This window comes from Convolutriloba macropyga, chromosome 7 (assembly GCF_964194025.1).
Source record: "Convolutriloba macropyga chromosome 7, txConMacr16.3, whole genome shotgun sequence".
Lineage (NCBI taxonomy): Eukaryota > Metazoa > Xenacoelomorpha > Acoela > Convolutidae > Convolutriloba > Convolutriloba macropyga.
In genome coordinates this window covers 57,212,365-57,235,985 of record NC_134474.1, presented here as the reverse complement: position 1 = coordinate 57,235,985, position 23,621 = coordinate 57,212,365, and the positions used below count along the sequence as shown (strand labels likewise).

Below are 23,621 nucleotides of genomic sequence, written 5' to 3'. Positions count from 1 at the left end.
TTGAACGGCGCTTAAGCGCTGAAAATTCCTTTTTTTAAATATGAGAATTCCTTAAAAATTCTTGCCAGCTTCCATATTCTGAATTGCTGGGCGGAAGTGCTGAATTTAAATTAAGGAAACATTGTCGGGAGACCGCTGAGGTAGAGTTGAAGACACTGAGGGAAAGAGGCTGAACCAGACATCTTTGATATCTTTATCCCCTTTATTGTCCCAGCAGTTTATAATTCTGTTTGTTTTTCTTTGAAATTGAAATTCATTTAATAATAATCCATAATCAATTAGCAGTAAATTATCTTGCAATTTTGACCACCCGCGAAAACTTTTCAGCTCGATAAGGATAACTCTTCCCATTCCTTTTCTATTGAGGTTTATATAACATAATTTCTCTACTAATGCGACAGAAGTTGATAATTTGACCTGAGGTCAATTTAAATCTCGCCGAGTTCACTTCAAGGGAAAGTTCCAAGAGGAAATATGATATCTTACTTTTAACTTTAAGTGAACATTATGAGGAGCCATCCGACCAAAAACAAACCTGCCGACAATTATTTGATATCGTGATAACATTCAACCACCGAACATTAACCAACAAATCGTTCAATTTAAGTTTTCGACTTCACGAAGCGTTTCTCAATTTGGTCATGCCGTTGATCAAAGGGTCACAAATTGCGTTAATTCCTTCTCAAAAACATTGACTTCAAAACGTTGTCCAGAATTTTGAGATCATTAAAAACATCTGTCAGACATATAACGGAATCATAGCTTTATATTTTCAGGAACCGTGTCGATTCTACTGGTTGATAACAGTTGCTTTCTAGACCATTTGCAAAACTGTCCGAGCAGAAAATTTCAGCTTCACTACTTTTTATCCAATATACATATTGAATTTTAAGTTAAATTTTACGATTATCAATGTCAGAGACAACGCCCAACTCAAAATCAGGTTATTTTTAATAAATAAATAGTCTGCATCTAGTTGTTAATTTTTTTAAAACTAATGCTTAACAAAACTTTGCATACACAAACGTACGTTTTTTTTCTATTTACCCTCGACCCAGGTTGCAAGTTTCAAAATGCCAGATCAGTACCAGTGCCAGATTTTCTTGTAGAGAGGGCCAGATTTTAAAACTTGGAAAGTTCACGTTTCAAAGAGGGCTCACTTCGAAACTCTGACTTCCATCTCAAACGTCCACGTGATTTTTAAATCATGCCAATTTTTCCTGTGATTTCATCAGAGCCGTAACTTACACGGAGAGATAGATTGGTTTCGAATGCAAAATACTTAGAAAATACTTTTAGTTTTTCAAAAATACTTTTCAAAAACTTAAAAATAGATTTTTAAGGTTGAGTTATGGTGTTCGGTTTGAGACGCAATTTTTAGCGCGATCCCGCATTTTGGTCGCACCTTGGACTCAGTTGTGTATAATGGATGTAATTTCTATAGCTAAACTGGAAACAATTTAATACTATTATAAACTATTCATCAATACAGAAAAACTGAGATTGATAACTAATCATGATATGAAAGCTATAACGAAATAACTATTTTGTGTCACAATTACGGCCTCCTTGTCATCAGTTCATTGACTCAATGGCATTGTTATTGAATATTATTACTATTTTTTTTAATTAAGAAAAAGGAAGTTCAAAGGGTTTACTTAGCTCACTGACTTAATTTCAAAGAATTCGATCGGATGTGGGACGTTTTGAACGAGAACAACGGAAAACATTATGTTGTGAGAAATAGAAAATTGTTCTGTTTTTCTCAAATATATATTCAGTTTATTGTTCCTGATGTTGCATTTGACTATAGAGTTTAGGCTCTCTGTTGGCATCCGAATTACCTAGCAGTTTGGCCAAAAAAATTGTTTGAAACCTTGAACAGATCAGTAGTGTAATTTTGTTGGAAATAAAAAAGTGCAATCAGGTTTCAACAAATTTTCCTCTCAATTACTACAAAATACTAGTCAAAATCAACTCCACCAGCCAATTTGGATTTTATGCATTTATAATTAGTAATATGGGATACATACCGGAACGTTAACAAAAAGACAAGAAAAAAACGCTCATTTCTTAGAAAACGAAGAAATATTTTATTTTTTCCACAATGCAGCCGTCTTCTCAATGTATGATTGTTTGACTGACTCTGGGCCCTACTTTCTACAATGGCACAAAGCCTGCCTGAATCAAAATCAATCTGCATGAGTAAAAAAATTCAAAAACAGCCAGTTATGAAAAATTTAATAAAGCTTTATTTTTTATAGAATTGTTATACAATGAAAACATTTTTTTGTGTTGTTTCATTTAAACTTTTCATATTTCAGGAACTCTCCAAAACTAGGACAGTTAGAGAGAAAAAACTTTGAAGGAAGTTAATTGCGAAAAAGCTTGTCAGAATCAACAACAAAATTTGACATATTGATTTTGGGTATTATTTTGTTGAGAGAAAAATCGAATTCACGAGTCTAAGTGTCCCAAAAAAATGTAATCCGTTGGGCTTATTTTCAATCAGAAACAAAAGGTGAGAATAATCTTTCAATTTTTTTGCTGCTTCTAGTGCGTAGACTCATCGCTTTAATTACTTTATGACAATCACTTTTTGTTTTTTTTAAGATTTTTTGCAATCGAATGATTTTGGTGATCTCTCATTTTTAAAGAGACATTTTATGTTGAAAATTAATTTGCAATGCGTGGTTTAATATGTTAGATTTATATCAAAACGAGAGTTTTTTCATTTTTCATTTGAAAGAAATTTGTGTGGAACCTGATGGTCTAAAGAGCTGAAACTCTTTAAAAAAGTTAATAAAATTGCTGATTATCTTTGCGCTTTCCTTAAAATTTACAAGACTTTTCAACGAAAATTGCCGGTGTCATCATATTAATTGAATATATCAATTCTTATTGGCCGAGAAGATGTAAGCTTACATGCTGATTAGAATACTGGTTATGAAATTGACACCGACAATAATTTTCTTCTTAATGTTCTCTATGGTTTTTTGTTCCTTCTGACCTCAACTAAATGTGGTTTTTCGGATTTCTCTCGGTTGTGAACTTGCGACGTTTTTGGTGCGAAATCTGGTATCATTCTTGTACAGAAACTTGTCAAGCCGACAGACAGGGTACTCAAGCTGTGTTAAATTTTTTCAAGTTTTGGCATTTTTAGTTTTCCTACATGTTTTGGGTTGGATGGATCTTTTGAAACTGATTAGCCATGAAAACTAACTGTGGTCATTATTATACGTCAATGGTTTTTCCCTTACACTTTAATCGTCTTTTTATCTACATGTTCTACAGTCGGACAAAACTCGACCTTTGAAATCTTTTCGGTGGTGACATTTTTAATTCAGATTTATGGAACATGCTGTAGTATTTGAGTTGAATTGATAAGTTACCGCCAAAATTGACAATTTCCTTATTATCAGTTTTTTGTCAAAAAAAATTGTAATAAATTGTACAAAAAAATTTTGTGGCGTTTTATGTTAAATAAGATACGATAAAAATGAACTTCAGATATTCTTGTCAATTTATGAATCCGAAACTGATTTTTCGAGTGGATTTGAAAAACAACCAAAAAGGTTGACCTTTTTAGCAACAGCATTTTTATGGGTAATTTGCAATTATAAATCAGTTCCTAATTGTTTTTTCTGGCGTTTTCTGGTTTGTAAGGCACCATAAGAGTAATAGAACTTAGACATTTCATGCACAGAAATGTTGTTGCAGGTGGCCTTTTGGACTGTTTACGAGCCAAACTCAAAAATATGTATGATCATTGTATGTTTGGTAAGTTTAATAAAACCAATATATGGCGTTTTATGATTGGTAAATTTCTTTTATGGTGATCAACCCAGGTATAATATGCCTAAAATCGCCTAATTAATATCTTTATTGATTATCTTTTTCTCCAATTTTAAACGACTTCTTGATTAAATTTGGTCTTGTCATCATTTATTTGAATAGCTCAATTCTTATTGGCCGAGAAGATATAAGCTTAAAACGTTGATTACAACACTGATTAGAGGACACTGATAACAATATTGATAAGAAAAACATTGGTGTTTGTTTCACCATAATTTTGCCCAGTGGTCGTAAATTTGAAGATTGAACATTAAGAACGGGCCATGGAGTCTTTGAACGGGAAGATTATAATAGCAATGACCTTTTACAGCGGCTAATCAGTATTCAAGGTGTTCTTTCATAAAATCATGAAATAAGCCATAAAGGATCTGTTTACATTGTAACTTTATTATTTTAAATTCTTTATTATTTTAAATTCCGAATATTATTGCAACTTATTTCAGGTTAATCCAAAAGTATTATTTCACTGTTTGAATTAATTAATGGCATTGACCGACTCGTGGGATAAAAGTAAGCAATTATTTACAATTTTTGCTATCTATTGTGCGATTTGAAACTCGTAGTGAAATTAAGAACTGACTCCAACAGTTTGAGTATTACCATCTAAATGTTACACTAAAATCAACGGACAATTAGTTAGAGGTGTGAATGAATCCCTCATACACATGTCAATGTAGTTAAGGCAAAGTCAGTTGTTTTTGAAAGAAAAAATAATTATTAATCCCTTTTTAAAATTCCCTTTTTCTCAAAAGACAAGGTTGTGTTCTGTCAAGTCGTTCCACGCATTTGTTAAAAAAAGTTTTGGGAGGAAATATGAAAGAAATACCAAATACTTGGTAAGAAATATGAAAGAAGAGATGAAAACAACTTTAATTTGGAAGTAAATTATCTACAATTGGAAACTATTTTGTGAGAGCTCAATCTAATTTTTGAAGCCGCGCTCATCAAAAACAAACGAACTGAATGCCACATTAAACAGTTGAGTTGGACTAGCTTGAAAATCAAAAATTATTGCTACATTCTACTAAACCCAAATTGATTCGTGCACCCTACGTACATAATTAGTAACTATTTTTAGTGCGTGATTATAATAAGAGAAATGAAACTTGAAATCAAAATTGTATTACCTTCACTAACACCACAGCAGTTTGCAAAGTACGTACAACTTCAGAACTTTATAAAGTTTGCATTGGTGTCGTTATAATTAGTTGGAGACGAATTCTTTTATTAGCACGGAATACGCGACAATGGTTCGATGCGGTTTAGAGACTTCCTCTGACATCAAATTTACACTAAAAGCTTGACGTTATGGAAAACTGATCAGATTTTGTAAACCTACAGCCTATCAAAGGTGTAACTTTGTCAAATCGAGTGAAAAAAAATTAAACCGGAGTTTGAAAAACAAACGAATTTTTTGTGTTTTAAATTGACTACAGGGCATATTGAAGCAGAAACCTTGAGTCTGTGCGTTTTCAAAGTCTAGATCTGGGGCTGAAATTTGTAGTAACGGAAAATCAAACAATGTTTAATGGTTAGAGATAGTGCTTCGTTTCTTTCATATTGGAAAAAAAACTCAATGTCGTTAACTTCGAGATTTGTTTACTATATTCCTGTTTCATGGGGCCCGTTCCTTCTGTTCTCTTTTTAACGCTGAAAACACTTATTACACAAATGGCGTGCTGGCCTTCGTTCCCACAGTGTTAAGCATGTTTCATTTGCTGGTTGTTTTCTTCATATAACCACCATTCATGGCTTATAATCAGAGGCTACTTTTCTATCAAGAGGTAAAGAATTACACTTGATTGTGAATCACCTTCATGTTTATCCCGAGGAAAAAAAACTTCTCTCTAAGCTGCTAATTAGTATTGAGTACTTGAATGAAGCTTCAGAATCGTGACTTCAAACCGCTTGGTTTTCGAGCCTTGCGTCATGTTAAGCATCGAAGATCAGACGTGAGGGCCAAACTTGCGCTCTTAAACATCCTGCAATGAAGGCTCTACGCACCAGAATACCTCTTTTCAGAACGAATTTTGTGAAAAATTACCGTTAGATTTACAAGCTCACGTCATTGTTGAACAGCAAATTCGAGCAATTAGACTTTGGAACTAATTGAATATCGAGTAATGAGACGGTAAACTACAGGGTTGATCATATATTTTACACAATTTAACTGCAGAAGTGGAGTAACCGGTCAGATTTGAAGCCGTTGAAAGAAACGGGGCGGTGTAAACATTTCTTGATCATTGATAGGAGAGCGGCCGTCACCTTCAGCCCGCTGATCCAGAAAGTTGCAGACTCACTCTTGTGTTTAATTATTTAGCAAATTGTCATCAATTCATCAAGGCACGCTAACAAAAGGTTACCTTTTTTCATAAACAGGTTGACTTAATCAGGGAGAAACAAAAACTCGGAGAGGCATATTAGCCACTGTCTAGAGCAATTGCAAGTCAAAAAGCAAGAGGAACAGGAAAAATATATCAAAGATATGCCCAGCAGACTATGAACAATGTGTCCAAAGTTTCGCGATATTAGTAATTGCATCTGGCTTTTCTTTAATGAACCATAATAAAATGTTTTCACATTTTGGAAGAATTTTGCGGCCATAAAATCGAGCAAAGAGAGTTCCAATATTAAATAAACCCAAATTGATTCCCGAACATCCAGGGTTCGAGGGTTAGCTAAAATGCGAGATCATCAAAGCAATCAATTTTCCTGAATAACGAAGCAGAACCAACTGAAAACGTCTTTTGGCCTCTAAAAGAAATAATCTTTCCTGTAGTCGGGACTGGAAACGAAAACTAAGAGAACAAGTCATATATAACTATAAACGAGAGGACATGACAAATAAAGAGAAATGCTGCCCAGTTGGAGATAAAGAATTTCTATCCAAGCTCCTTCTCATGAAAATTGAGATTGAGAGCAAAAGAAAGGAGCTAGTGATGGAGTTGCAGCTGTTCAAAAGGCAAACAACGCTTAACCTCGAGTACCAAAAAGAAGCACATGAAATAAATCGACAGAGTCGGACGATCGGATGACAATAGGATGATGCCAATTATACTCAACAGACCCCCGTGCAATTGGTAGGACACAAGAAGTGAAAAGCCTTTCTCCTGGTTTGAACAATCAGATAACTGAAACAGCTAAATAATATCGAAACTATTATATTTCAATGGGACAACCTCTACCGTGTCAGGTTTGAACGTGAATGGTTACCGAAGTCAATATGGTTAAGCAGCGAGTAATAGAGTTTGACATAAAAGACAAGCCTAATGGCGGCATTCAACTAACGCAGATAAAGCTGAGTCCTTTTAACGGACAGTTTCTTCAATTGCTAGGGGTCAAGCTTGTTTAATCCTATTGTGCACTGACGCAAATTTCCTAACTCCGAGAAAATGACCTATTTTAATTTTTGTTGAATGGCCAAGCCAAATAAGTAATATCAGAAATGAGGTACTCTGGAGCGTTTTACACCCATGGCGGGCCCTATTGGACCGCAAGTTTGACCATCTACATGTGGTCGACGATGCTCAAATTGGAGCACTGGGCAAACATCAAGCGGTTAGGAGTTCCATTCTTAAGCTTTAATCAACTTATGAGGTCTTATTATCAATTTGTTGAATTTGTTGAAGAGCTCTGAATTTGAGGTTGATTTGCAATCAGGACTAACATTTCACTTCGCGAAAGAAAATGTTCTTCCAGACATTAAACATTAATGTTGGATCTATGTATACGGCGGCGAGAAAGAGTCACCTAAGCGAAGAGTCTTCTAATAATGACACTCGTGTAAGAATTGTTTTTTCACAGAAGATTGAGAATAAGATGACCAGAGAGTACTATTGGCGGCAAGTGATTATCACAAACTTTGAAATTCAGTGCGCGTTCAATTGTGAAGAAACGAATCAACTTCAAAAATATCCTTGTTCGCTAGCTGATGGGACTCATAAGATTTAGAGTTTTCCATTATTAGTGAACTGAGAGTGAATGATTGGCATGCAGCAGAGAGAAAGCCAGCTTTCTTTACGAATTTCTGGGCGAAAGAAGTGCAATCAGAGATTGTCAGTTATCTGCGCGCTGTATAAATTTTTGTACCATGGAGCACAATTGATTGCATCTTCCACGAAACCAAATGGACGGCAGCAATCACGCAATGAACGTAAGCGCAGCATCAATCAACAAGAGTAACGAAGTTATCAGCTTAGTTCAAATATTGTTGTCGTGTCAATACAGAGCGCTACTATCAGGCTGCATTCATTTGATTACCTTGATTTTGGACAAACGGTTTAATACATTAACTAAATAACTCAAGAGAAGTTATGAGCCCAATGCACCAATATTACGTTCAACCTAGCTGGCATACACTGAATAAAAGGCCTAAGGAGATATGTTTTTCCTATCAAAATAAAGGCACAGCTACGAAAAGTGTTTCAAACCGAAGCTTTAGCACGCCATTCAACCTCGCTAGGAAGCAAAAACTACACCTACAACAAGCAGAAGTAATGCATCAATCACTTGAATGTTCTACCAATCAAAGCTTCAACTTAATGGAAACTGGCATCATCCTTCGTAAGCACGCTTATCACCTACAACTCCCATTGGACTACAAAATTGGGATAAGAATTGAGAATTCCTCATTTTGAAGTCACCTTTTATGGCTATTCAATGAACCAGATTGTTTGTCAATCTGCTTTCACTGAAGATGTGAAAGTGATTGAGAATATCCGAACATGGTTATAGGTGGAACATACAAAACTATGATTGAAAAATGAACGCCGTCAGTTGGTCGAGGAAAGAACTACAGGGAGGCATGAACACAGTACGAAGTGAGAATGGTGTGGAGTGAACCCGAGGCAAACTTGACGAACGACTACAGCTCAGTCTCGGGTCATCTTTAATCATTGGAGCAAAGATTTCAGAGAAACCAAACTGAAGATTTTGCATCAACTCGTTTTAGTTACAGATGTTGACAACTGATTTGTAAAGATACTGGACATATTTGAAGTGAATAACACCTTGATGGAAACATATTCAGCCACGCCATTCTATGCTGATTCCGAGAAAACCGGAAAAATGCCACGAGTTTGTAATGCATTATCAAATTATAAAGGGGCCTGTCCAAACGACAAACTAATGTTAAGCCATGACCTTCAACACTGTTTACTTAAAATAATATTCTGATATTACGGAGGAGCAATATTCCTGAGTGCTTGTATCGATTGTAGGTTTCTGTAAATGCAAGTTCTCGAAAAAGACAGAAATTGCTTGACAATTCTAATGAACCAAGAACTAACTAGCTTGTTCAAACATACGAGCATTGGCGTCTTGCCGACTTGGCAAAATATGCTCTCAAGAACGTGGGACTCAAGATTTTGGAAGAGTGTCCAAATGCAGCTTAAGCAATTCACAACGGGTTCTATAACCAATTTGACGAAATCCGCGAAGTTGACCTGCAAAATCAACCACGTCGATGTTGGACGCAATACAGAGGACCTTTTAGTGCTTGAAGTAAAAGGGACTGTTATTGAAGATAGCCTCCAGATGCACCGAGGTGTTTACACAAAATGGAAAATCCGATTACTCAGAGGAGGATTCGGTCACTAGTATCTTCAGTATTTGACTCAATCCGATGGTTTGCTTCTTTTGATGTTTTTATAGGACTTCTTCTGAAAAGCATCTTGACAAAAACAGGACAACAATGGGACATAGAAGTGAGACCTGGTGAAGAATCTGAATATCTGATATGGATTGATTGGTTTCCAATTGTAGCTGAATTAGGCATCGATAGGATACTCATTAACACAGTGAGAGCCAGAGCAAATTTCTTGTGTCTGCTGACGCATCTGAACACATCACGTGTGCAGTGGCTGATAGGCGTCCATAACGACAAAAATTATCAGCGGACTTAGTCTTTGTAGTTGCAAAACGCAGTGGCACCGAAGAGAAGTCTCTTAACACCACTTGCGGAATTGCAAACAGCAGCCATAGCAGCAAAGTTGAATGAACAAGTAGTGAAGCAAAACGGAATGAAGATACATATTTTTAACTTTTGGTCAGAATCAACTACAGTACTGCAATTAATGCGAATTTCCCATCGTAGACAGAAAGTAATATTAGCAAGCCAATTTGCTGAGATATTGGAAACACCTGATGTTTCCCAATTGAGACATGCAAGAGGTAGCAACAACCAATTGGTCGTTGGCCGCAGATCAATCAACATAAAGAAGCAAAAAAGAAGTGAGCGGCTCACTGAGCTGAACTGGGTGTTAACTAGAATGTTAACGGCAAGAATAGGTGAATTTTTTTGTTCCTGAGTTGACAAAAATATACACTCATTAGTCTTCATGACGAAACCCGAAGAGAAGAAGGGTGGTTTTCATTGAGAACAACTGAGTTAATTTAGCAGGCTATTTATTACAGTTCATTAAATATATCGAAAATTGAAAGCAAACTTTCAAGAGAAAAAAACGATTTTAATCATCTTCAATTTTTAAAACATGAACAGTTTGCCGAAGATCTGAAACCACTCAAGAGTCGAAAAAGAGATCTTAAAAGGCAGCAATAACCTTCAATTCGTTCCCTTTGTTAATAGTGGAGGAAATATGCGTGAGAAAGCATAATAGGCAAAAGTCAAATTGACATCTACACAGAGCATCCAATTTTGCTAAAATTGTAGCATCAGGTTGTTGAGTTGATTTTGCCAATTAACATAAGAAGATACAATATCCAGGGACTGAGCTTGTAAGGAACATTGATTAGCAGAAGATATGCAGCCTGGGCATAAAGGACGCCTTACGATCAATTTAGAACAGTTTTTTACCTGCAGAAAAGACACAGCACAAGCCGGGGCACCAATCTAACCGATATGGCCAATTTGATCAGTTTAGCTGCTTTTCTAGCTTTTACAAATGAACTGAACTACTTGTGGTTTTTAACTGTGAAAAATGAGCGATTGAACTAACAAACAGCTTTGTTTTCTCTCGACTTGTTGAAATATGAAAGCTATGCATGCAAATTTGGAACCAATTTTGGATACAGAGAATTTTTTCAATGCCAAGATGCAATTTATAGCACGAAGAGGCAAACCAAGTGCAACAAACAGAAAAGTGAAAAAAACTGCGTCAGAGTTTAGAGAGAATTTGTAGAATAGATTGCGTTTTGAAAAAAAAGAGTGGATCGTAGAACTTCTTTAGGAACAAGAAATCAGATGAGCAGCCGAATTGAAACTTGAAAATCTACCAAATAACAGTTGATTCATTTTGTCTTAAATGATATGCAGTGAGTAATGAAGCCAAGTCCTCCAGTATTCAAAAGCTTAAAAGTTATTTTTGATACCAGCAATCATTCCGTCAGAGCGAAAAAGTTCCCAATAAAAGAGACACTTTGTACGAATTAGAGAGCCACTTTCTCCTACTGGATTCAACGAAGCCTACTGTAGTTCAAAGCTGGCGTTCTTAAAGGCAATTTAGATTAAAGACTCAAAGATTGAGATTTTTGGTTATAGATTTTTCTGAATGAAGCAAATTTTTTAACAGCAAAGCTGAACGATTAGTTTTTGTATCTAATTAAGATTCATGTATTGCTACCGTAACCAACAGTAAAGCGGATAATGGAGTTCACAAAAGCTACCTACAAAAACGTAATATCTTGCAAATTTGAAACTGGTCATTAGAACTGTGTACTTTAAAGCTTTCCTTGTCATTGATAGGAGAGCAGCCGTTACACTAATAGTTTAGCAACAGCGCTATATAATTAACTGATTGAAAGCGTAGTATATAAGCTGTAAAACATGAAAAAAAAAACAAGGTTAAAGTTCTCGTTTTTTTGTAAACTTTGCAGTTTATCAGTTGGGACGATATATGTGATAAAAAATATAAGTATATGCATTCAGAGTTTCATGAGTTGATTTATTTAAATATATGTATTTACTATCAGTGCATTTAATAATGTTTACAATCCATATGATTTTTCACCTTACACTAATTTCAGAGAGGATTGTTCTCTGTTTTCTCTTCGTGCCTTTTTATCTGATCCTATTCAAGTAACTTCATTGCATATTTATAAAATTGGAGTTAAAATTATTGACTATTTAGAAATTAAACTTTCGGCATCATTCACAAGCAAATTTTCATTAAAATTTTTTCTGTAACTGCTAATCAAACGGTATTTATCATGAGTGCAGCTTGGGCAAACTCAAACATTAGAAACATGCACTCTTTGCGGTCTTAATGTGATCCATCCCGCTCAACAATCATCTCGCTTTTTTACATTTCTAACCTGTAATTTTTCTGATCTCTTGAAGTAAAAATGAGAATTTATCATTTACTTTAGGCAATAAGTTCAGTAAGGAAAGTTCTAAATACTCAAAAGGTTTTGCATTTTGTTGTTATTGATATAGGAAGGACAACAATATATTATAAAAGTAATCGGGAGCAAAACAACTGAACCAAGGCTTAATTGGGGACATCATGGTGCTCTCCCTCTCTGATCATCAATTTCTCGAAGCTGTTGAATTGTGTAAACGATAAGTTATCGATATTGTTGGTCAAATTGCAGGATAGTGGATAGCAATTTGAAATCATTTCCCATCTTTTTCTCCGCTTTCATAACTTAATGAAAATTTACTTAAACTTTGTGTTAATTTCGAGTACCTGTTTCCCTTCTCCTGAGGTGCAAAAAATTGTCGCAAAATGGCATAGTTTTTATAGTTTGGTGTTGGCAAAAACAGCATTAACTTAATCCTATGATAAAAGCATGCAATTATTATAATGAAATTGCAAAAAGCCATTGTTAGGGAGTTAAATTAGTTGATGAATTGAAGCATTCAAAAATCACAATTGAAAGTCCCAATTGAAAATCACAAATGAGTAATTTATTCAGTCAATTTTAGCGAATTGATATATCGAGAGTTGCGCGAGGTATCATTAGAAAGTCCGTAAAGCCTAAATTTTTTTTGGTTTTCTTCCGTTTTCCGTTGAAGTATCGAGGTTTAAATTTCTGTGAACGTTCGGCTAATTTCGGGTGTTGTTGTTCTTATTTTTCGTAATTTGACTCAAATTTTCATCCATTTTGCAAAAACATGTCAAAATTGTTAATGAGAGTGTTACTGCTGGTAACTTTAAAGATAGAGGCGGGTTACTCAACTGTTTGATCCGAGTTTTTTTGAAAAACAGCTGCAAAATTTTCGAAAAATTATATTTTTTCATGAAAGATGACACTTGTCCGAAATTATGACCAGAAACTTTTTGTGGGTTTGCATTTTTCTGGTTGATTTCTCACCAATATAAAATTTAATATAGATTGTATCGCTAAATTACTTGTTTCATTAAGTTGTTGTAATTTGTTTTTGTTTTTTGCTGATACTTGATGGAATTTTCGGTTTTTTGTCGCTTTGCCACATTAGGGCGATTTTCTAATAGCGCTGAAAGCAGATTCAACTGAATGTATAAAACATTTTCGTGAATTACTTAGAGTTTTATAGAACTTTGCCAAATTTGTTGAAATTTAGGTTTTTTTGGGTTATTTGTACTCATATGATTCAATTAGACTAAAATTTGTTGTCGTTGGCCGCATCGGAAGTATGAACCACTGATTGCCTTCAGTTAATGACTTACATACCTAACTGTTCTAATGTCTTTAAAAATATCTTTTTTAAAAAGAACAATGTAATTCTGACATTTGCCCCTTTTTTGTTCCTCTTTGTCAACTTTATCTAATTAATGACCTTCCTCATCCCATTTGCTTGAAGCAAACAATGTCTTCTCTACCAATTTTATGCAGTTTACTAATATCTTTATGACTTGCACTTGATATTTTTGATACCGGGCAAAACTTGTGTTTTTGTTTGCAGTGTTTTCACCCAGCCACTTTGAGTATCGGTTCCGTTGATAATCGAATGAGGCCCATCTGAAAATAGATGATATTTTCAAAGAAAAGTTTATGGTTTCAATGGCTCTAACAGAGTGATGTATTATTCTTTTCAACTTTTAATTTTTAACTGTAGTGGTTGTTGTTCCATAGTCCTATCATTTAGTATCGTTATTTATAGGTTCAATCGGCTTGCCGAGGTTCTGCAAGTGAATCCATATAGTACTTTGCTGTTAAAATTTGATCGTTGTTGTCACTTTTGGATTTATTTGGTAGCAAACAATTCAATGGGTTTGTAAACTTTGCAATTTGTGTTCTCTCTTGTTTTATTATTGCCTACTCTCTTTAATGAAAGGAAGGATCTGCTGCACTGTAATGTACGACCTAGTTTGTGTAATATAAGGCTAATCTGATTTTTTAAATATTACTATATCTGCTTACAAATATCTCGAACGTCACTAATTTCAACATATCTGTTAAATATATTTTTGTTTATTTTTTTTTGTTTGTCTTGTCTAGTGGGTTGATTATTGGTAGGTCTCATTGGTCCCCTAATGCGGCATTTTTTAATTCATTTAAAAATTAGCTGTTTAAAAAACTTTTTTAAACAAACGCGAGTTTTTTTTGTCAAAAGCAAGATGAGTAGGGTCAGATAATTATGGAAGAACGCACATATCACGGATTCATCTTTTCATAGCCAGTTTTTTCTCGAGGTGCGTTTTCCGTGGATTTTTTCAACGCTAATTTATTTCGAAAAAAAACATTGCTCTCGATAATTAAGAGTGGGGCGATGGTATTTGCGTTGGAAGTAGAAATGAAATAAATGAATCCTGTGAAAACTTAAGCCACTTTCAGTGTAAGTTTGCTGATTTTTTATAGGTTCAGTTGTTTTGCGTGCAGCAATTTACTTCGATAATCATTTGAAGCAGTTTTAGAAAAGAATCAATAAAATTGAGTAAATACTGGAAGATTCCGTAGTAAAATCTGGTAAGAAACCCAATGCAAACCAAGAAATCCTTGGATAAAAAAATCTTAGTGGTTAAATCTGTAAATACGGCAAATGGAAGGATGTCTTTGCGCTAGAAGCAGCAAAACATTAAAAATTGGATAAAAATCAACACAAACCGAATACGCGAATGACTTAAGAAAAACAGAAAGTCACAGAATCACGTTGCCTATAACGCAGAAAATAGAGCTTCGCCAAATTTTTCACTGCCTGCAATTGAACACAATTTTTTTTCCGGTTCTATTTTTTCGGCAACCATTCTTATGAAAGTTCTACTTATTCTACCTTCTCCCGTTCTTACCGCTTTCAGTTTAAAATCAAACGACTTCTTTTACGCGTACTTGATAATAGAGATTTTGTAAACAGTTGACTTTTTACTTTTTCAATTTCATATCAGTTTTCTTTATGCTCTCTGATGTTATGAAATCGCTGTCAATACGTAAACATTCTTTTTTGTTTGAAAAACAAGCGTTCTTGGATTTTACAAACATTATACAAAGACTAAACTGGATTGACAGATGGAAGTTACCTTGTTTCCTGTTATTTTCATTGGATACAAAATCAGCTTATGAATTCACGACTTCCATCCGCTTGATGAGAATTTTTTAAAATTATTTAGAGTTGATGCAAAAAATTGTGTCTTCTCCTTTTCTTTTCAAACAAATATACTAAAATTCTTTTTATGAGAATGGGAGACAGGATTATGGCCCTTACATATGAGTTTTTGTTCTGCGAGAACGGTCTGTTAACATAATGCAAGATGACGAAATCTTTGATAGAAATAACGTTTAGTTGACCACAAAAACATTTGCAAAGATAAAGTCACCAGGAACGCTAGTTTTTTATTGCTTTATTACCGAATTGACAATGCACAGCAAACTTTAATAATAATTTTCAATGTTTTTTGGTTTTTGACGAATAACTTGTTTTTCACAATGTGGACAAACTGAATGGAATTGAATCAAGTTGAAAAATGAATCAACTCAGAAAAAAATTGTCAAATTTGACCGTCAGTTTTCTTTGCAGCAACAATTATCATTTGCAGGCAAAATTTTTTGCACAAATTAGAGTGACTTCCGTGGAAATTCTTGACAAATTGGGGACATTTGGTGCCTCCAAAACATGGATATAAGAGTCTAACTAAATGTAACTAAAAATTGAATAAAGTAAAGAACTGCAATGAACGCAAAATCCGTATTTCACAAAAAAAATTGCTCTGATTTCAACGCACCTGAATTTTTGCCTAGTTGCTCATTATTGACAGTTCACATTTGCTTCGCATGCCATTTAGTTTTGTTTAGTTTTGATCTTTATCTGATATTATTTTGACTATTTTTACTAAATGCATTTAAAAGATATTGAGGTTTTACAGTAAAAAATTTTATATTGTTGATTTGTTTTCGATTTGTCTTGTCTCGTAGGCTCATTATTGGCGGGTCCTATTGATCTTCTAATTTCCCAGCCTCTTTTTTAGGATTTTATTTTATTTTGCGGCAAGTTATTTTTTATACTGTGTTATTTGGAAAATACATACCTCTAGATAATTAACAGTGGGGCGATAGTATTCTCCCTGAAGTTAGAAATGAATAAGTTGAATCCTCTGGAAACTTGATGCCACATTCGGTTAAATTTTGCTGATTTTATGCGTAAGTTAAAGGTGTTTTGTGTAAACCAACACACTGTGACAATCATTTGAAACTCTGCCACAATAAAGTTAGTAAAATTGGTACATATTGGAAGATTCAGCAATAAAAACTGCTTAAAAAACCATAAACTATGCAATATTTACTCGAACTATTAAAACGTTTAAGAATAATATTCGTAAATGCTGCAAAAGAAAGGATCTTTTGCACTACAAGCAGCAAACCTTTAAAAATTGACGGCAAAATTCAACATAAATCGCACACTTGATTAGTTTAGGAAATAAAGAGAATTGCGTCGCCTACAACGAAGAAAGTAATGCTTCGCAATATTTTCACTGCAGTTGACAATTCTTACACCTCCTCTATCTTATCTTTGATCATGATTGTGAAAAAAGTTAATTCAGTCTCATTGTTTCATTCTTACTACTTTTCTCGCAAAGTGACTTCATACGCAGATTCGATAAAAGACTTTTTATACTCAACTGATTTTTTTCCGTTTTTTCTCTGCTATGGTCATGCTCTCTGTGGTTACGAATTCGGTGTTATTACATAACCAATCACTTTTTGTGAAGCTAGCAGGCATACTCGGGTATCAAAAACAGTATGCAAAGAAAGAATTGCAGTAAAAAATGGAAACTATTTTGTTTCTTTTTAAATTTTTTCGATTAGGAAAAATTGGCTTACGTTTTGAATCAGCTTCTTTAGTTATGTATATTTGATACCAAAAAATGTGGCTTTCTTTTTGAGCAACTTTACTGCAATTCGTCTCTAAGACTGGGGAAAAATACGTTTTTGCATTTGATGTTTTGTTCTGCCATAGTACGTTCTGTTAGTTTAATAGCAAATGATTAAATGTTTTGAAAGAAATAAAGTTTGAAAAGAACGAAAACATTTGCAAGGCATATGTCATCAAGCAGTTATATTTTTCGTCAATTAAAAATCGTCAATGCTCGGGAAACCTCACATATTTTGATTTATTTTCTGTTCTTGATGTTAAACTTTTTTTTTCAATGTGGGGCAAAACTGATTGAAGATAATTCATGAATCAATTTTTAAAATTTTGGAAAAATAAATCAAATTGGTAAAAACTGGTCAAATTTTGACCATCAGTTTTTTTCCACCAATCATCATCATTAGCCAGCAAAACATTTTGCACAAAATATACTGACTCTTGTGAAAATTCCGGACAATTCAAGAACGTTTGACATCTGTTGCCTCCAAATCATGGGTATAGGAGTCTGAATAAAATGTAATTAAGTGCTGAACGAGATGAAGAATTACAGTGAGCCCAAAAAACGCAGTTGTTACAAAAAAAAATTATCACTGAACTCAACTCACCCGCCACAAAATATCACTTTGTGGTGATAAAACTTCACACCGTTCCGGGATTCACTGCAATTCTTGCATTACCTCCCGTGAACACTCGACCCAGATACAGCCAGAGGTACAAGTGGTCTCAATTTGCAATATAAACTTCACCCCATAGCTACCGCTAATTATTATTCGACAAGCTAGCTGTCAAAAAGTTATAACTGCCAAATTTATAATTTTGAAGCATTGTTGTGCCTCATGCTTTGTTTTTGAAGACGGCATGTTCTTCTGGTTTGCAAAGAATCGAACATTCTATTATAATTAAATAAATCATAATTAAATTAGTGGCTCATAATTAGTTGGCTGGAACCCGCAGTTTATGCTTATTCCAAACACCGGGTAGCCGCAGAGGATAATCTAACAGTGTAATTTCATTTTTTCATATTGAAATAACTTTTGTTGGTGATATTTAAGTCTAAAAAAGAAATAAAATTGTTTCAAAATGACGATGGAATCGAACGATTGGGAAAAAAGTAAGCAATTATTAATTTTCTATATGTTCAAAAATACTGTTCAAAGAGCTAGGACTTTTAGTTGAATGGGCGTATAGCAGAATGAGAGACAATAAGATTTTCGCCAAATACTTGAATTTCATTGGCCAAACAATCTGATTGCTTAAATTGAAGTGCGACAAATATAAGAGATCAACAAGAGATTCGGGATCATTCGGTTTGATTTCTCATATTTTCACAAACCGAAAGACGCCCATTGGTTAGATTTATGTGCTCCAATCATGAGAAAAATCATAGATCAGTTCAGTATTTATTCTATCAAATTAAGCTTGGTTATTACACATCACACACTTTGGGATCTCTTTCGGTATGCCAGTCTAACTTTATAAAAGAGATAATAAATAGAAAAAGATATATGCCTAAGACCTGTTTGTGCTATGAGTCTCAATTTGAAGTTAAATGGGGGGCTGAAATATTTAATTATAAAAAATTTTTAACATCACGTTTCCTTCTGTTGTTAGTAGATTGGGCTGTTGCCAGTAGATTGGGCTGAGCTGCTTGTTTAATACGAATAGTAGAGTTGTGCATGGTTGTCTTCTTTTGTTTCAATCTGCAAGAGCAATCTAAGTTTTGTATAGTTTAGTTAGTAAGTTTTGCATACTTTGATATTCATTAGTAAGTGTTCTGGAATAAACTAATGGTGACTAATCAAAAAAATAAGAGAAAAAGATAGCCTGCTGTCCGCAACCGCAATCATGAATAACAACCTTTCCCATCCCATCCTACAATATCTTCTCAGCTCTGTTTGGTCCGATTGGGAGCGAGTCATACACCTATGTCCATAGTGAGGTGATTAATAATTTTTATATTGACCGGCAAAATCAAGGGAGTTCACCCGTTCTATCTCACGGAGTGACCATGGAAACTCGAAAACAATCTGCGAATTAAAATTATCAATTATTGAGCCCACCGGCACTAAAAATCTGCTTTTGCCCTCATGCAAAACTGCTGCAGTTTGTGGTTCTGTGGTTACAATGGGAATGCAATCTTCTATCCTATGAAACACTCTAAATCTTCTTTGTGGAAACTTGGGGAGTTTCCGCACTGCAACTGTCAGCTGCAAACATCCATCATCTCAATAGATATTAGTTAACAATTAGTTAACTAATCAATTAGTTAGATTTTGCAGGCAAAATCACCAACCATTCCCAAGAGCAACACAGTTATTTTCGATCACCTTTGTTTTTAGACATTTACAGAATTAGTAAAGTTATTAGTGGCCGCTAAAATAGGTCAGTTACCTTTAGCCGTCATTAATCAATTTACTAATACTATAAATGTCTAAAAACTAAGGTGATAAATTGTAGTTTAGATCGATTTTTGGAAAGCTTGTTAATTTTGTCCAGCCCAACTAATTAATTAATAAATCCAAACCAACATCTTCTTATTCATACTGAAAAAAATCACTTTGTTATTAGCTGTTTTTATAGTTTGAGAATAGTGTGTGCCCTCGATCTTCATCCTTCTTAGAAACAACTTATCTGTGCAATCAAAATCAGCTCCAACCCACTTTGTTTCAAAACGTTTCTATTTCCTTTCTAAGTTTCTATTTCTATTGGATTGTCAGTATAATTTTCAGTAAGTCAATTTCTGTAGTCAGAGACCAAATTTACATTAAAAGAATTGCAGTTAAAAAATACATTATTTCTAAAACGTCATATTTGAATGCGACCATAGTGGATTCTCGCAAATTGGACTCAATGAAGCACTTTCTTTTAAAAGATCATAAAAAACTACACCTCATATTTGACAAAAAAAGTGTCGTTACTTTATTTCAACCCAGAATCCTAATGCAGCGTTCAATATTAATGCGAGCTGGAAACATTTCACGTTTACGTAACTATATTCGTATTTTGTCCCGTTGCCTAATATGTTGCACTTAGAATACCTAAGCAGTTTACACCATATGATTTTTCAAAACAAATGAAAATTTAACTTTTTTCAGTATTTAGGCTTTTTAACCTAGTTTTCGTAATGATTTGTAATCATCTACAGTTGCGGTTGTGCTTCGGGTTCGTTGTTCGGACTGTCTAAATGTGAGTTTTTTGGGTTTTTCTTGTTTTGAAAATGGATCAAAAACTGACAGGAAAATTGTGTCATTTGTTTTTTGTTTGTCAATCGGCCTTAGTAAGGCAATCAGCATTCAGCATTCATCGCATTGACAGATGTTGATCTATTTATTTATATATCCATATTTGAACTAACTGTACATAACTTATTTATAATAATTGAGGTGACCGTTAGATATGTATTTCGAAATAATATCATCTTCATTTCTCATGATATAGGACTATCGATACTCGGGTCAACAAAATCTTCAAAAATCATGTAAGAAAGGCGCTGAAATGCGCTGATTCATCAAAAAATCATTGCAAAAACTTTAAAATAATAACATAATATAAAGTGATAGAATAATGAATGATTTATTGTGATCCTGTTTTATCATTTCCTTCTCAACACATAGGAGAAAGTTATCTAGCTCAGTGACTTCAGGGGCTGGTTGCGTGCACTCTTTATTCCTGCACTGTATACAATCGTTAGTTGATGTATGTGTACTCGATTGAATTAATTCAATTTAATGTAAGTTTTGATAACATGATTTGCTTCAATATTTGTGTAGAGTCCTTGAGAGGTGTGGGTGAGTATTGGGTGAACGTGAATCACGTGGCCATAGTCGTCTCAGATGTGGGCACAAGTCTCGCCTTTTACACTGATGTGGTCGGGTTCCAGCAGATCATGCGACCTGACTTTGACAGGTAACCAAATTCACGCTCATGCTAGTATAGTATTATACTATTCTTCATCACAACCTGCGCCGGCTGCATCTTAGGAGCTTGCCAGCATTTGCAAGCTGCATAGCCTTGCAAGATTCTTGCAGGATCTAACAAAATGATATTTTTGTTAAAAACTCTGGCAAATTAGGCCTTAATCCTGCGAGTGCCTCACAATTCAGGCGGTTCTTCCTGCAAAATCGGGGTTTACAAGACCCGTGAGTGCCTTACAAGTTAGGTTTTTTTACTTGTTTAATAACCCAGCTTGTATATCAAGCTAACAAAGTTGGTATTCCATTTGATTCACTTTACTGGAACATACCACTCACTAAAAATGTCAGCTTTGATTTTTAATTGGGCCTAAGTAATCATAATTTGTGATTTCATAACACCTCATCAGCTCTATAATTTATTTGTACCGCTAATGTTTGAAATTCGACCAGATAACTCTTCAAAAATGATCTTATCAAATATGGATCATCTATCAAAGTCTTTATTATGAATATGCAAAAGCTGTGCAATGCTTGAAAAAGAGAGCAGAAACAGAGAAATCTAAGATGACATTTTAAAATCAGGTTTGTCTTCCAAGCGAGAATAACAAACTCGTTTGAATTAATGATAAGATTTCACGCGAATAAGAGAGTTTTTCCCCAAAAAAGGATTTCTGGTTTTAAAGAATCTCGCAGAAAATAATGAAAAATGATGTTTTTTTAATTATATCAACCTCGAAAACTCATATAATTGATTCTCAAAGTTTTCTTGACTGATCAAGCGTCCAATCAGATACTCGTTTTTCTAAAATACGTCAATTTACAACTTGTTATAGCTAGCTCACCTTTGCTATTCGATTGCAAAAATATACCTATTGAAACTTTTTATTTGAAAACAGGATTTTTGAAAGTTAGTTTGGATGTCTTGTTGATGAGATTCTTTTTTTTAATATAATATAAATCAATATTAAAAAAAGACTGAAATAAGTGCACTTATTTCAGTCTTTTTTTCTTTTGAAACCGTGATTTTTGTTTTATTTAAAAATAGAATTTCATAAGCCAGACCTATCCTAAAACATTTTTTTAGAAATTCATGTTTTTAAATAAAAGTTTTAGTAGGTTTTTGCAACTTAATTGCAAATTAGGCTAGTTTTAGCAAATTCACGAAGAATTCAAACAATTGTAAATTGACGTAATCTTGGAAAACGAGTTTCTGATGGGGCGTTTGATCAGGCAAGAGAAATTCTTTGAGAATCAATTATATGAATTTTAAAGTAGATATTAAAAAAATCATTCATTTCTGTAAGAATTTTTTAAACATATATCAATTTTTGGGAAAAGAACTCTTTTATTTGTGTTAAATCATCATTAATTTAAGTAAAATTGTTTTTCTCGAGCTATACGGTGAAATCTGGTTGTAAAATAAGTCATCTTAGAATTCTATGTTTCTGTTCTCTTTTTCCACCCTTGCACACTTTTTGCATATTTCAAGTTAAAACTTTGATAGATGCCATGGCTAAAAAATGTGTTAATTTCAAACATTCATCGAGCATTTAGTAAGAATAAGCAACTGAAAGAACGTTTGTTGATTTTTTAATTTCGAAAAATCACAACACCAAGTATCTAAAAATCTAAAAAATATTTTAAAGAAAAACTCATGCAATGTCAAATATTGGAGGAAACAAAATGACATTGACTACTATTTAAACTTAATAAGTTGAATAATATGTGAAGACTGTCAATTGCATTGAGAGAAATCGGATTTTCATTGAACTTTTTCAGCTATTTGCATTTTGTCTTTGGTCCTTAAACGAGTGTTTCTTTCGTTCAGTTCGTTAATATGAAGTTTAAAAGTATCATTTTTTTAAATATTTTGCGAAAACAAGTCATCGCTACCATGACGCATTTTTTCTGAAAATTGTTGGTTTACTAAACTACCTAAATTTAAAACAAATTCAAGGCGCTCTTCCTATTCCAAATTGTGGTTATGGGTGTTTGGTTTAAAATCGAAAACTATCATTATAATGAAGGCCAGTAATGCAGTCCTGAACGCTTATATCTGGCTTTAAAGAATGTTTCTTAAGTCTGGACATCAGATTTGAATCTGGCAATTCTCATATGGCGAAGCATTTAAAAAAAACTAACTATGTTTGTTTCATATTTTTATACATATATCGCATAAACTTATTTTCTGAGCTTAACTTGACCTATACAATTGAAGGCTACATGTTACTTGTATCGATTACCATTCAATGCAAACCAGTCAATTGAATTTCGAGTGAATATTATCCTTAAGTGAAATTTTTCTGAAGGAATTAGTTTTGCCATGAAGACTGAAGGAATTAGTTTTGCCATGAAGAAGCCAAGTTAAAAACGAACTGTAAGTTTTTTACACGAAACCAGATTCCGAGGCAATATAATATGAAGATAAACCTACAAAACTGGCTCAAGAAAAACACTACGAACACCATTCCGGTTTACATTTGAGTCCACCTCGAAAACAGGTGAAGCGTTTTGGTGTTTACCACGAGGTCAGGTCAATTTCGTAAACCGTGGCGTTAAGTTCGTTTTGCTTCAGGACTCATTATTAAAAAATACCAAAGATTTGTATA

At 34.0% G+C, this 23,621-nt stretch overlaps 1 protein-coding gene across 1 annotated transcript in view; it reads left to right on the top strand.

Annotated features, from left to right (window-relative positions):
• The first annotated feature begins 592 nt into the window (after positions 1-592).
• The window catches only part of LOC142343080 (uncharacterized), a 39,730-nt gene continuing 16,701 nt past the window's right edge, over positions 593-23,621 (top strand). Inside the window, exons 1-3 of the mRNA XM_075394767.1 lie at positions 593-943; positions 20,869-21,004; positions 21,234-21,237. Of these exons, the coding sequence (XP_075250882.1) occupies positions 913-943; positions 20,869-21,004; positions 21,234-21,237 (171 nt within the window). The 5' untranslated portion in view covers positions 593-912. The remainder of the gene's footprint in view (positions 944-20,868; positions 21,005-21,233; positions 21,238-23,621) is intronic.